This window comes from Scyliorhinus canicula, chromosome 3 (genome assembly GCF_902713615.1).
Source record: "Scyliorhinus canicula chromosome 3, sScyCan1.1, whole genome shotgun sequence".
NCBI classification, from domain to species: domain Eukaryota; kingdom Metazoa; phylum Chordata; class Chondrichthyes; order Carcharhiniformes; family Scyliorhinidae; genus Scyliorhinus; species Scyliorhinus canicula.
In genome coordinates, this window is record NC_052148.1 from 23,648,199 (window position 1) to 23,663,875 (window position 15,677).

A 15,677-nucleotide genomic window follows, 5' to 3' on the forward strand; every position below is an offset into this window, starting at 1 on the left:
GATTGTCAGTTGGTGGAAAGGGCACTTAGGGTGGTCAATAAATGCTGGCCTGGCCAGTGATGCCAACATCCCATCAACACATTTTACAAAGAGATTTGAAGAAAACATCAATTCTCAAGGGCAGTTTGCATTTTAAAAAACAATTCGTCCGGACTGCAATTTGCAGTGATCGCATCCTCAAATTGGAATCATAAATTTTAATTGTTATTGTTTTCTCTTGATCCCCTTCCACATTCGGTGCCAAACTGAGGGTCCTTCCTGTCTGTTACTGTTTATTCCCCCGGTTAAAGTCCAACAGGTTTGATTCAAACACGAGCTTTCGGAGCGCAGCTCCTTCCTCAGGTGAAGGAAGGATTCACCTGAGGAAGGAGCTGCGCTCCGAAAGCTCGTGTTTGAATCAAACCTGTTGGACTTTAACCTGGTGTTGTAAGACTACTTACTGTGCTCACCCCAGTCCAACGCCGGCATCTCCACATCATGTTTATTCCCTGTCTAATCCTTTAGTTTCCATCATTTATTTTTGCCCTTACCTTTTTGATACATGGTGATGTATGCTGGCCTATGCCTTTAATTCAAACACAAGGATTAAGAAGGCTGTGCTGATTTAAATTTGTGATTGCAGATAGCATCAGTGATGACTTGGTTTGATTGATTTGGCTGGTGGCCAATGAATAGGCCCAAAGGCTGTGCTCTGTCCGAAAACAGGTGGTGATGGGATCTGATCCTACTAGAATGTTTCAGAGCTTCAAGGGTTGCGTTTTTGGTTTCACTTTGATTCCTGGCAGCAGAGCGGAAGGATGGCTGTCCTCTTCCCCTCTCCATTTTGCTCCAAAAGGGCCGTGTTTCTGCACTGGATGAATCGATGTACAGGAGAACCATTACAGACTGTGGCAGCAGAGTCCAGAACCGGCCATCTCTCTCTGCAGCAAAAACTAATGTAAACCGACCAACTCTGTCTTCAGAAAAGTCAACGGGCTGGAAATAAACCACAAACTGAAAGCAAAGTTTGATTTGGACCGCTCTAGAAAAAGCTGAGAGTAATACATTTCTAAACTACAGAGAAGATCATTACACGTTGCAAACTAAGGCCTTTAATCACACAGCCAGCTGTGTGTAAAGCGTGCTAAGGAACCACAATTTGAAGCAAAGGCTTTTGAACTTAATCCGTAGTATTTTGTACCCGTTTCCGCTCCTCTGTGTTTGTCTGTCTTTGTGTTTATGTGGGCGGGGTAGAGGTTGGGACAGTTAAAAGGGGGTAGTCGGTATTAGTTATTATCCAGTTGTCGTTACTGCATAGTTTAATATTATTCTGGTTATAAATAAACAGTAATTGTGTTTCAACTTATAAACCTGGTGACTAATTATTGGGCTGCCACAGGCAAAGTCTTTTGATATTTTTATAAGAATTATTGGTTCATTCACTTGTGTTGAGAGACGGGACGAGGGGGCTGGAATTGACGGCGTACCTGCCCAGGGTGTCACAGAATAAAGAAAATTACAGGATAGGAATAGGCCCTTTGGCTCTCCAAGCCTGCTCTGACCATGCTGCCATCTGAACTAAAACCCCTTAAACCCTTCAGGGACCATATCTGTCTATTCCCATCCCACTTATGTATTTGTCAAGAAGCCTCTTAAAAGTGACGATTGGATCTGCTTCCACTACCTCCCCTGGATGCGTGTTCAAGGCTCCCACCACCCTCTGTGTAAAAAAAACTTGCTTTGTCCATCTCCTTTAAACTTTGCCCGATCATACCTTAAACATATGCCCCCTAGTAATTGACTCTTCCACCCTGGAAAAAAGCTACTGACTATCCACTCTGTCTATGCCCCTCATAATCTATTAGACTTATTTCGGGTCGCCCCTCAACCTTTCTCGTTCCAGTGAGAACAAACCCAAGTTTCTCCAACCTCTCATAGCTAATGCCCTCCGTACCAGTCAACATCCTGGTAATTCTTTTCTGTCTCCTCACCAACGCCTCCACATTCTTCTGGTGCTGTGGCAACCAGAATTGAACACTATACTCCCAAGTGCGGCCTAACTAGGATTCTATAAAACTGCAACATGACTTGCCAATTTTTAAACTCAATGCCCCGCCGATGAAGGAAAGCATGCCATATGCCTTCTTGACTACCTTCACCACCTGCGTTGCCCCTTTCGGTGACCTGTGGATCTGTACACCAGCTCCCTTTGCCTATCAATACTCTGAAGGGTTCTGCCATTTACTGTATATTTCCCACCTGTATTTGACCTTCCAAAATGCATTAATACTATTAAACTACATCTGCCATCTCTCTGCCCAAGTCTCCAACCGATCTATATCCTGCTGTATCCTCTGACGGTCCTCATCGCTATCCGCAATTCCACCAACCTTTGTGTCATCCACAAACTTACTGATCAAACCAGTTACATTTTCCTCTAAATCATACATATATATATATTACAAACAGCAACGGTCCCAGCGCTGATCCCTGAGGAACGCCACCAGTCACAGCCCTCCATTCAGAAACCCACCCTTCCACTGCTAACGTTTGTCTTCTATGACCGAACCAGTTCTGTATCCAGCTTGCCAGCTCACCTCTGATCACATGTGACTTCACCTTCTGTACCAGTCTGCCATGAGGGACCTTGTCAAAGGCCTTACTGAAGTCCATGTAGACAACATCCACTGCCCTACCCTCATCAATCATCTTTGCCACTTCCTCAAAAAACTTTATCAAGTTAATGAGACACGACCTCCCCTTCAAAAAACCATGTTGCCTCGTGCTCATATGTCCACTTATTTCCAAGTGGGAGTAAATCCTGTCTCCAATTAGACCTCCTGACCCCTTCCTTAAGTTTTTTTTTCTACTTTTCTTGTATTCCATACTTGCTTCATGTGTTCCTAGCCTCCTAACCTTGACAAATGCTTTTTTCTTTTTGACTAGGCTCACAATATCTTCTGTTATCCAAGGTTTCCAAAACTAGCCATACATCGAGCAGCACGATAGCACAGTGGGTAGCACTATTGCTTCACAGCTCCAGGGTCCCAGGTTCAATTCCTGGTTTGGGTTACTGTCTGTCTGGAGTCTGCACGTTCTCCCAGTGTCTGCTCGCGTTTCCTCCAGGTGTTCCAGTTTCATCCCAGAAGTCCTGAAAGACATGTTGTTAGGTAATTTGGACATTCTGAATTCTCCCTCTGTGTACCCGAACAGGCGCCGGAATGTGGCCACTAGGGGTTTTCACAGTAACTTCATTGCAGTGTTAATGTAAGTCTATTTGTGACACTAATAAAGATTATTATTATCTTTCATCCTTACAGGAACATGCTGGTCCTGAATTCCCATCAACGTACACTTGAAAGCTTCCCACATGACCTAAAACACCTGCCCCCAATCTATATTCTTCAGTTCCTGCCTAATATTGTCGTAATTCGCCCTCTCCCAATTCACCTCTTTCACCCTAGGACTACACTAATCTTTATTCATCAGTACCTTGAAGCTTACTGAATTCTGGTCACTGTTCCCGAACTGCTCCACTACTGAAACGACGACCACCTAGGCAGGCTCATTCCCCAATACCAGGTCCAGGACGGCCTCTTCCCTAGTTGGACTATCTACATTCTGTTTCAAGAAGCCCTCCTGGATGCTCCTTACAAACTCTGCCCCGCCCACGCCCCGAGCACTGAGAGTCCCAGTCAATATAGGGGAAGTTAAAATCACCCACCATAACAACCCTGTTACTTTTACACCTTGCCAAAATCTGCCTACATATCTGCTCCTCTTTCTCCCAGTGGCTGTTGGGAGGTCTATAGTAAACCCCCAACATTGTGACTACACCCTTCGTATTCCTGAGCTCTACCATATTGCGATGGATGTTTCAGTCTCGTGTGGATGCAGTCTCCTATTAATTTTCACTGCTACAAGCATTTATTACATAAACAGTTCTGTTCCAAGATAAAAACAGAAAATGCTGGGTAAACTCTGCAGGCTTGACACAATCTGTGGAGAGCGAAACAGAGTTAACGTTTTGAGTCCGTATGACTCTTCAGAGCACTCCAGGCTTCTTTCCTTCCCCACTCCGGTTTGAGCCATTTCAGAGACTAATTGCAGAGTTCCTCTGTTTTGCAAAGGTAAACAGAGGACGGTGGAGCACGGAGGTACGTTTCCTTAGCCAGAACCAGTTTGCATTTAATTGTGAAACTAAACTAACATCTTTTTTTTTAAATGTAGTGTATTGCAATCCATATTCTGTTGAAACTATATAGTAAAAATGTGACTTGCTGCAACATAAGAACTAGGAGCAGGAGTAGGCCATCTGGCCCGTCGAGCCTGCTCCACCATTCAATGGCTGATCTTTTGTGGACTCAGCTCCACTTTCCGGCCCGAACACCATAACCCTTAATCCCTTTATTCTTCAAAAAACTGTCTTTATCTTAAAAACATTTAATGAAGGAGCCTTAACTGCTTCACTGGGCAAGGAATTCCATAGATTCACAACCCTTTGGGTGAAGAAGTTCCTCCTAACGTGAAAATGAAATGAAATGAAATGAAAATTGCTTATTGTCACAAGAAGGCTTCAAATGAAGTTACTGTGAAAAGCCGCTAGTCGCCACATTCCGGCGCCTGTTCGGGGAGGCTGCTACGGGAATCGAACCGTGCTGCTGGCTTGCTTGGTCTGCTATCAAAGCCAGCGATTTAGCCCTGTGCTAAACAGCCCCATAATTGGGACTTGGCAAAATGTTGTTTCTTGTTGATGCTGTGCAAAGAGTTACTCATATTCCCGAGTTCTCTTCAACCATTTGTGAATTTGCCAGTCCTGGCATATACCAGCCCTGTGCTGCACACGCATGAACTGATGCATTCACATGGGTATTTCAGATGTTGATAAGTAACAGATATTGATGGGCCACCGTGCCTTTCTCAATGTAACATGAGCTCCAGTTGAATTATTGAGTGCAACGTTTTGACCTTTTAGATAAAAGCCCCTTGGTGCTTTATCACATGTCTGTCTATGTTATGTCCCCATCTCTCTCTCTCTTTCTCTCTCTCCAAATCTGTGGACTGTACCCCTGCTTTTTTTTTCAAGGGAGACAAAGTGATTGTGAGAAGCAGATTGCTTCAGTCTTCAGTGTAATTATTCCCTAAAGCGATTCTTAAGTGCTTCTTCCTGACAGCATCACAACCTGAAAGCCAGCTGTTAAGATAAAATATGATAGTGAAGTGGCAAATCATATTCACTCTTCAAAAATGAATTACTGACACTTCTCTGCCTGTGTATATATATATATATATATATATATATATAATATAAAAAATAAGCACTGCTTAGAACAGTGTGAACAGTGAGGAAAGTGAGCCATTTAAAAGTAGGGAGCAACCAGATCATATTATTCTAAGCTTAATTTTAATCTGTATATTGGCAGGGCAGCACGGTGGTGCAGTGGGTTAGCCCTGTTGCCTCACGACGCCAAGGTCCCAGGTTCGATCCCGGCTCTGGGTCACTGTCCGTCTGAAGTTTGCACATTCTCCCCGTGTTTGCGTGGGTTTCGCCCCCACAACCCAAAGATATGCAATGTAGGTGAATTGGCCATGCTAAATTGCCTCGTAATTGGAAAAAATTACTGTACACTAAAAAAAATTTTTAAATGAAAAGGTGAATCTGTATATTAGTTGATATTTTGAACTGTTATATAGTCAGCACAGTAGAAGCAGTGCAATAAGTTTGAGACGGTGAAACGCCATTGTGTTTCACATTATGCCTCACATGACATCTGAAATTACATAATATGTTATCAGAACAGATTGGAAAGCAAGTGAAGAATCTTCGGCATTAAAATCTTATTGCCAATGCAAGGAATATAATCTCAAAGAAATTTTAGTTAATGGGCAGATTAACTCTGGCTAATTATGTTATTAGTGTGACTGTTTGACTGGCTTGAACGAGTCTCTGTCTAAACAGAAGTAGAGTGAAACTACCCAAGTTACCGTTTATAGGTTTCTGTTGGGTACAATCTAGGTTATTTGGTAAAATTTATATTTTTTAAGTCATCTATAGACTTTTATATTTTGAGTAGTTATGTACCTCATTTGTGTACTTTTCCTCATGACTTCCCCACTCAATCTCTGTTTCTGATTTGCCTGAGACGTTGCTTGCTATTGGGGGCGATGTTCATAAGTTCCATGTAGCTTTTTCCAGCTGAAGTCAGTTCAATTTGGCAGTTCCCGATAATTATTATGGACGCGTTTTTAATGTTGTGGGGGTGGGGGGGGCCTTGATTTTTTTGATTGTCTTTGCATTAATCAGTTCCTGCTCCACCTCCAAAACTGTATGCACCCGAGAGAGTTGGTTGCTTGAGCATTAATAGCCATTAGTTTTGCCATTAGAAATGCAGGAAACAGCAGGGTCATTTAGAATTGATCGGTTTCCCAAACCCAAAGATGCAATGCGTGACTTGCTGAATTCCTGACTCCCACTGATACACTCAGGGCCTTACATTCTTGTCAATAATTGAAGCTCTAGTCGAGTACGAATGTTGCTTTTTAAATCCCAGTTACTCAAAATCATAAACACTCCTACTTAATTGGAAAGAGCTAAAGCAACTAACATCTGTTAAAGTTATTGCCCGTTTCCAATTACAAAAAAATCTTGTATGTTGCACTTCTACTTAATTGGAAAGTGCAAAAGCAACCAAGTTCTGGCAAAGTTGTTCCAGTTTAATATGATCTGAGAAATAAATACGCTGAGTTTTGGCCAATTTGTTGTTTTGTGAAAAACAGCAACCATGAACAATGGAATTAGAAAGTATGCCTAGGTCAAGTAGAACTATGTGAAAAGTGTTTTTCAACAGTTAACTGGCTCTCTATCAGTGGTGTGATCTAAAGAATCTTTAATAAGAAAAATCAATATCAAGTGAGATGTGGAACAAATTTATCTTCAACCCAATTAACAGGTTGTCTAAGGCTCTGGTTATTTGATGCCTTTAACTTGGATTTTAAATATCTGCAGCGATTACCTTGGATGTACAGATGTACAGACTAGACAGATTTTAGGTATGATCGCTGCTCTCTTCTAATTTATTCAGTTTCGGTCTTTGCAGTGATACTCTAGCTTAGCCTGAGGAGATTACCTTGAGGCTCCTACTTTTTGATGTCTGCCTTTTAAGTCCAGGAGGTTCAAAATTTCTATTCAGGAATTAATTCATTTACTAATCTTGTTGGAGTAGCATTTTATATTTTTCTCACCCTCTCCCCACTCGAATTACTGTTCCACTCCTTCATAGACCAATTCCAAAAATTGTTCAACTCGCATGTGAATAATTTTTCTTGGTGTGAGGGTTCATGTTTGGGTGTAGCCTATACTAAGCGATGACGCTGCATGTGTTAATACAGCATGTGCCGGAGGCAGTTTTGAAAAAGTGTAGGATTAGTCTCCCAGGGTTTTTCCCAGCTTTGGCTATCTTTGAAGTCTTGTATGACTTTTATGTTTATGGATGAAGCCTGCTTGACCTTTCTGGGTCCATGTGAAGCATGGAATTTTACAGCATGTAAAAAGGCCATTTGGCCCACCACATCTGCACAATTTATCTGAGACAGCTACGCACTTAATCAGATATTTTGACCTTTATATAAAATTATATTGGACTCTCAAAAGTTTTCAGCAACTTTTGGATTTATTGTTTTCTGAGTAAATTCAGGATATATTTTGGTGTCAAAATAATGTTGAGGCTAATGGCTTTTTCCAGCATTGATGCATAATTGGTGCAGAAATTTCAAGTGAGCAGGGTTAAATGGAAACATCTTAAGAGTTGCTGTCTAAGATGTGCACCATTAATTTCATGAAAACAACTGTTTCTTGTCTGCCTCAATTCTCATCACTGAATGTCATGAAGGTGCTTTTTTGCCTTGTAAACATGAAGTAAACTCACCACCGGTAGTTAGATCTTCTCATTTCAAACACATGTCCCTTTTTTAAAAAATGTTTCTAATTAAGGTGGCTAGTCCACCTATCCTGCACATCTTTGGGTTGTGGGGGTGAGACCCGCGCAGATACGGGGAGAATGTGCAAACTCCACATGGACAGTGACCTGGGACCGGGGTCGAACCCGGGTCCTCTGTGGCGTGAAGCGGCTGTCCTAACTACTGTGTCATCATGCCGCCCACATCTACTTTTTTAATGAAGTGATTTTTAATTACTTCTGATAAATCCTTCTGGCACTGAAAAATTAGCACTAAGAGTCTTGTTCCTTCAAATATGAATTGTTGGAGATTTTATATATTTTCTGTCCTTCCCTTCATTTGTGCTCAATTTTGGGCATTAAGTTCACCCACTCTAATTTATGCTGCCTTCTCAATGTTCTTAATGTTTCTCAGTTCTTTAATCTCATTTGTTTTGGACGTAACCCTGTTTATTGAGGTCCCAGATGCCCTATTCTCTCACTTTGAAAGTACAAGCTAATATCATCAACAGCTGATTGGGCAACATTTTAAGCTGGAGGATGCAGGAGAAATGCTTTCAGCAGGTACCTTGCTATGGAAAATTCTGTCCCGTTATTGCAATTATGATAATTGGTTTTTCTTCCTATGGAGCAGCCTTAACTATATGATAGTTCTGGTATGAGTTAATAGCCCTTTATTTTCTTAAAACCTAATACAACTTATAATTTAGAGAAGTATTGTGTTGGTAGTCATTAATGTACCGTTCTCTGTCTACCTCTTCCCCCTCCTCCAGTTCGGTATCAGCATTTCAAAACTTACAAAGGAATATAGCTTTTGGTGTGTGGTACAAAGCCTTAATGTTAGCTGATGTTATACCTGCTGTGCTAAATGCGCTGTAATGCCATTGGAAAACCAGAGTGATTGTTGACAGAGATCATGGTACATAGTTACAAGTGGTACTGTGAGCTTTGTTTGTTTATCTTCTGTGTGTTCTTGTGTCTCCTAGCAACTTCTACGAGAGATGCAGCAGATGGCCAGTCGCCCTTTTGCCACCATCAATGTTGCCTTGGAGACGGAAGAGGAGCCGCCTGACCTCATTGGAGGAAGCATCAAAGTAAGCAGAAGATGCTTTGTTTGCCTGATATTTTAAAGGCAGGGGAGCTGCTGATAGATCACTGATTCTATGTGTGTAGCTGATTTACTCGGCTGCTTTTGTTCTATTTGCAAAGAGTCCAACTGTCCCAATGTTCATTAAGATCTGTGGTACAGAATTATCAGGTAATCATAACATTGCCTTCATTATCTCTATGAGCCTGTGCGATGAAACTCAAATACATACCTTAATCAGAAGTTGGAAGTTAGGAACTCCAGTTATCGATGAGCCTGGGGTCTTCTGCGCATGTGCTCGTCAGGAAATTCCACACGTGCATAGTGCATTTATTTTACCACCTTCAGGCTGAAAACTGGTCCTGCGGGCCATTACAGGAGCAAGGGAGGGTAAACGGCAGGAAAAGCAAGTCAGACGGCCTGAACCAGAGAGCAGTTATCAAGTAGGTGTCCCAGGGAGCAGGGCATGGATGGGGGGGGGATGGGGGGGGGGGGGGGGGGGGGGGGGGGGGGGGGGGATACCAGGGAAAAGGTCTAAAACCAGGAATTGGGACAGGGAGAGGTCCCAGCAGGATGTCCCTGGAGTGTATATGGGATGGAACCAACTAGAAAGCAGGCCATCTTAGACTGGGTACTGTTAGGGAATCATTGCCAATCTGGCTGTGCGAGACCCCTTGGGGATGAGCGACTATAATGTGATAGAATTTTTTATCAATTTGGAGAGTAAAGTAGTTGATTCGGAGACTAGGGTGCTGAATCTTAATAAAGGGAACTATGAAGATATGAGGCATGAGTTGGCCTTGATAGATTGGGGAGAGTTATTTAAAGGGATGACACTGGATAGGCAATGGCAAACATTCAAGGAGCGCATGTCGAACTGCAGCAACTGTTCATTCCTGTCTGGCACAAAAGTAAAATGGGTAAGAGGGCCAAATTCATGGCTTACAAAGAAATTGGAAATAGTATCTGATCCAAGGAAGAAGCATACAGATAAATAACAATAATAGGTCTGAGTTTTGGGAACAGTTTAGAATTCAGCAAAGTAGAACCAAGGGACTTTATGGGGGAACATTTAGAAAGCCGTGGCTAGATCAGTCAGAGTCGGCATGGATTTCTGAAGGGGAAAGCATGTTTGACAAACCTGTTAGAATTCTTTGAAGATGTAACCAGTACAGTTCACAAGGGGGAGCCAATGTGGAATACTTGGACTTTCAGAAGGTATTTGACATAGTCCGTCATAAGAAATTATTGTGCAAAATCGAAGCGCATATGATTGGAGGAAGTGTATTGAGGTTGATAGAAAACTGGTTGGCAGAGAGGAAACAAAGAGTAGGAATTAATGTGTCCTTTTGAAATTTGCAGGCAGTAACTAGTGGGACCCCAGCTATTCACACTATATATTAATGATTTGGATGAGGGAACAAAATGTAACATCTCAAAGTTTGCAGATAATACAAAGTTGGGTGGGAGGGTGAACTGTGACGAGGATGCAGGGATCCTACTGCATGATCCGGACAGGTTGGGTGAGTGGGCAAATCAATGGCAGATGCAGTATAATTTGGATAAATGTGAGATTATTCACTTTGGAAGCAAAAAGAGGAAGGCAGATTACTACCTGAATGGTTGTAAATTGGGAGAGGGGAGTGTACAGCGGGACCTGGGGGTCCTTATGCACCAGTCGCTGAAGGTAAACATGCAGGTGCAGCAGGCAGTAAACAAGGCTAATGGTATGTTGGCCTTCATTGTGAGAGGTTTCAAGTACAGGAGCAGGGATGTGTTGCTGCAAGTATACAGGGCCTTGGTGAGGCCACACTAGAATATTGTGTGCAGCTTTGATCTTGTTTTCTGAGGAAAATGTTTTTGCTCTCAAGTTGTAATGACCTCATCTTTTCGCATTTTGTCAGGTAATGTTAACTGCAATGTTTTTGCCAAATCGAACAGTCTGTTTTTAGTCTCTGTCTGTAAGGTACTGCGTGTGACCGTCTCCACCCCCAAAAACTTCAGAGCCTCTGAAAGAGCCATTGTCCACAACACAATCCCTACTTCACTAAAATACCACGCCCGATAAGCAACCACAATATGCTCACCCCTCACTGTCTTTAAGTTCACAAAGCCAATTCAATAGATAGGCTTTTATCCCCCTCGAGCCCCCAATTTGTTATGGGCCAGGGTTTAGAGAACCCCAAAGTGTATTGTGGAGTTCACCTGACTCACAACTTTTACTAGATTGTGGTATGGGGGGCACACAGCCCACTCTACAGGTGTGGTACAGCAGAAATGGAAAAGCAAAACAATGTTTATTCTATGAACTCAAGTTAACCTTTTTACAACATACAGTGAACATCTTGGCAACCATTAATTCAAATACAACCCCCAAAGACTACAACACTAAGTAAACCTTTATGCTTTCCTTTTTAACATCCATACGACTTAAAAACAAAACCTTTATCAGAAGCACATCAGGTTAAAGTCACGACTGAAAACATTTATAATTCTGAATTCACCAAATGATCAAGAGATAGTCTTCTGATGGCAGAGAGAACAGCAGTACACCTGCTTGGTCTGGCTTCAGCTCCAACACTGTAAACAAAACTAAAACACACCCTGCAGCAAACAACCTAAAACGAAAGTAAAAAGCTGACTGACAGCCCAGCTCCACCCACTCTCTGACATCACTGCAGTAATAAACACCCATTTCTTAAAGGTACTCTCACTACAGATATTTATATACACATCCATTTATAAACACCCATTTCTTAAAGGTACTCTCACATGACCGGATTCAGGGTAAACCATTTCGGACAGAGATGAGAAGACATTACATCACCCAAAGAGTGGTGAGCCTGTGGAATTTATTGCCACCGCAAGTAGTAGGCAGCTAGATATAGCACCTGGGGCGAATGGGATGAAAGGCTAAGGGGAAAAAGCAGGATTAGGCTATTGAGTTGGATGATCAGCTATGATCGTGATTATTGGCAGAGCAGGCTCGAAGGGCCGAATAGCCCCTTCCTAAATGGTCATTGGATAAATATATGGATGATAAGGGAATAGTGTAGATGGGCTTTAGAGTGGTTTCACAGGTCAGCGCAACATCGAGGGCCAAAGGGCCTGTACTGCGCTGTAATGTTCTATGTATCTATGTCCCATGCATGGGACGAAGGCAGAGATCAGGAATGGATCCCGTTGGAACCTCTGATGGCGGCAGGTAGGAGAAGGTTGCGCATTAGTAGCTCCCACCAGGGTACTTTGTTTTATGGTCCTTTTTGCCCAGTTCATGGGGAATTTTGGTGAATAAACACGGCCCATCTAAAGATTTAGTGAGGCTGTTGAGGGAATAATGTTGAAAACCTCAAAAGAGACTGGTGGAAAGAAGGTAGTAAGTGGAAATCCTTTGACGGTTTTGGGGAGCCCGCGTGGCTCACTCAGAGGGAAGATGGTGGATACAGCTCCAGTGGTTGCGGCTGCTCCGATCACAAGGTTATGCTGACGGTTTTACTGGCCTCGGAGTTTGAGAAGCACTTCGAGAAACAAGGGCAAGTGATGATGCATACCCTCAAATCGTTGATTGAGAAGGCGCTCAGTCCGATTCGGGAGAAGGTGGAGAGAACCTCGGAAACTGTGGAGGAGCATGGTGAGGTGTTGAAGGGAGTGGAGGCAACTTTATCACGGCACAGCGATCAAGTCACCTCGTTGGAGGCTGAGAAACAAGATCCTAAGGGCGAAAGTGGAGAACAGATGGAGGAGACAAAGCCTCAGAACCGTGGGATTGCCAGAGGGATAGAGGGCCCGAATCCCACTTAGTATTTTTTCCAGATGTTTGGGAAGAGGGGGCTGAGGCCTTTGTTAAAGAACATGGTCTTGGACTCAGTTATAGGGGTTGTGTGCAGATATTTATAGTTGTTGATGGGAAGGGTTTATTTGGGATTTCTTGTATCCTGTATATATTTGTTGTTATTTGGAGTTTGCATTACGTTGTGTGGAGGGGGGGATGAGGGAGCCAATGTGGGTAGGGGGTAGTGGTTAAGGCAATCCTAATGGATATACATGGCCACGGGAATTGGGGCATTGCAGGGGTGTTGGTTTTTGCTTTTTATGTATGTAATGGGGACAGGCTAGGGAGCTTTTCCCTTGGCTCTTTAATATTCATCCTGAGTCAGGGCTATTTCGCTAGCAGCAAGGTTTTGGCTCGTGAACGGGAGTGTGGTGGGGGGAGGGGCTGCGGCCTGCTGGACCTGTTCAGGTGTGATTCAATGAGGCCAGCTTGTTTGTTGTGTATGGGGATCATCATCAGTTGCCGGGGGGGGGGGGGGGGGGGGCTGCTGTATGGGTTGTGTAGGTTTGTATTCTTTTTTTGTATTTTTTATGTTGTCATAGAGGTCTTTAGCACAGAAAAGGCCCTTTAGTCCAACGCATCTGCGCCAGTCAAAAGCAACCACCCAACCATTCTAATCCCATTTTCCAGTACTTGGCCCATAGCCTTTTATACCCTGCCATTGCAAGTGCACATCTAAATACTTCTTAACTGTGATGAGGGTCTCTGCCTCCACCACCCTTTCAGGCAGTGAGTTCCAGACTCTCACCACCCTCTGGGTGAAAAGGATTTTCTTCACATCCCCTCTAAACTTCCTTACCTTAAATCTATGCCTCCTGTTCATTGGTCCCTCCATTAACGAGAAAGGTTTATTCCTGTGTACCTTATCTATGCCCTCATAAGTTTATACATCTCAATCATGTTCCCCCTCAGTCTCCTCTGCTCCAAGAAAAACAACCCAGTCTGTCCAATCTCCCTTCATAGCTAAAACTCTCCAGCCCAGACAACATCCTGGTAAATCTCCTCTGCACCCTTTCCAGTGATATCACATCCCTCCTATAATGTGGATTCCATACTGAGCACAATACTCTTTCTGTTGTCGAACCAACATTTTGTACAGCTCCTGAATAATCTCCTGCTCTTAAACTCTATGCCTTGGCTAATAAAGGCAAATATACCAAATGCTTTCTTAACCACTGTATCCACCTGCTCTGCCACCTTAAGGGACCGGTGTACATGCACACTGAGGTTCCTCTGATCCTCGGTGTTTCCCATGGCCCTGCTGTTAATCATATATTCTATTGCCTTGCCTTTGTCCTGCTCAGGTACATCACTTCCCAATTATCCAAATTGAATTCCATTTGCCACTGATCAGCCCATCTGACCAGCCCGTCTATGTCCTCCTGTAATCTAAGGCTATCCTCCTCACTATTTACCACCCCACCAATTTTCATATCATCCACAAACATACTGATCAATCCTGCAACGTTCATGTCTAAGTCACTTATATAAACCACAAACAGCAAGGGCCCCAACACTGATCCCTGTGGGACCTCACTGGACACAGGCTTCCAGTCAGAGAAATACCCCTCGACCATCACCCTCTGTGTTCGGCCACTCAGCTAATTCTGGATCTTATTGGCAAATTTCTTTGGATCCCATGGCTCTTAGCTTTGCTATCAGTCTCCCATGTGGGACCTTATCAAAGCCTTGCTGAAGTCCAAGTAGACTACGTCAAATGCATTTTCCTCATCTACACATCTGGTCACCTCTTCGAAAAACATAATCAAGTTGGTCAGACATGACCTCCCCTTAACAAAACCATGCTGACTGTTCCTGATTAATCCCTGCCTCTCCAAATGCAGATTCATTCTGTCTCTCAGAATTGCTTCCAATAGTTTCCCCACCACTGAGGTTAGACTGACTGGCCTGTAGTTTCCTGGTTTATCCCTTCCACCCTGCTTGAATAATGGTACCACATTGACTATTCTCCAGTCCTCCGGCAACCTCTCCAACAGAGGAATTGAAAATTATTGCCAGCACACCTGCTATTTCCTCCTTTGCCTCACTCAGCCTGGGATACATTTAATCTGGCCCTGGAGATTTGTCTACTTTTAAGCCTGCACCTCCTCTCTTGTCTGTGTTCGTTTCTTTAATTTTAACACAACCCTTCTCCCTGATTTTGATACCCACACCGGCCCTTTCATTAGTGAACACTGACATAAAGTATTCATTTGGAACCCGAGCGCCTCCTCCGGCTCCGCACACAAATTACCTGTGTGGTCCTTAATAGGCCCTATTCTTTACCTTTTATCCTTAATGTACTTGTAAAACAACTTGGGATTTTCCTTTATTTTACCTGTCAGTATCCTTTCATGTCCCCTTTTTGCTCTCCTGATATCCTTTTTAAGTTCACTCTTGCACATTCTATATACTTCTGCTGTTTTGAGTTCTCGATAGGGCCTCCCTTTTTCTCCTCATTCAACGCTGTAAATCCCTCAATATCCAGGGTTCACTGGATTTTTTGGTCCCACCCTTTCTCTTGATTGGAACATGTTGGCCCTGTACTCTCCCTATTTCCCTTTTGAATATTCTCCGCTGTACTCCCACAGATGTACCTGAAATTGCTTGCTCCCAGTCACTCTGGCCAAACCATATCTGATCGTCTTAAAAATGGCCTTCCCCCAGTTTAGAACTTTGATCTCAGGCTCATCCTTGTCCTTTTCCATAACAATCTTGAATCTAACGGAGTTATGATCGCTGTCTGCAAAATGCTCCCCTACTGATGCATCAACCACCTGCACGGCTTTGTTATCTAAAATTAAGTCCAGGACCACCCCCTCTC

At 43.2% G+C, this 15,677-nt stretch overlaps 1 protein-coding gene across 1 annotated transcript in view; it reads left to right on the top strand.

Annotated features, from left to right (window-relative positions):
* The window catches only part of atrn (attractin), a 382,044-nt gene that overhangs the window by 323,325 nt on the left and 43,042 nt on the right, over window positions 1-15,677 (top strand). Inside the window, exon 28 of the mRNA XM_038792945.1 lies at window positions 8,921-9,028. Coding sequence (XP_038648873.1) covers window positions 8,921-9,028 — 108 coding nt within the window. The remainder of the gene's footprint in view (window positions 1-8,920; window positions 9,029-15,677) is intronic.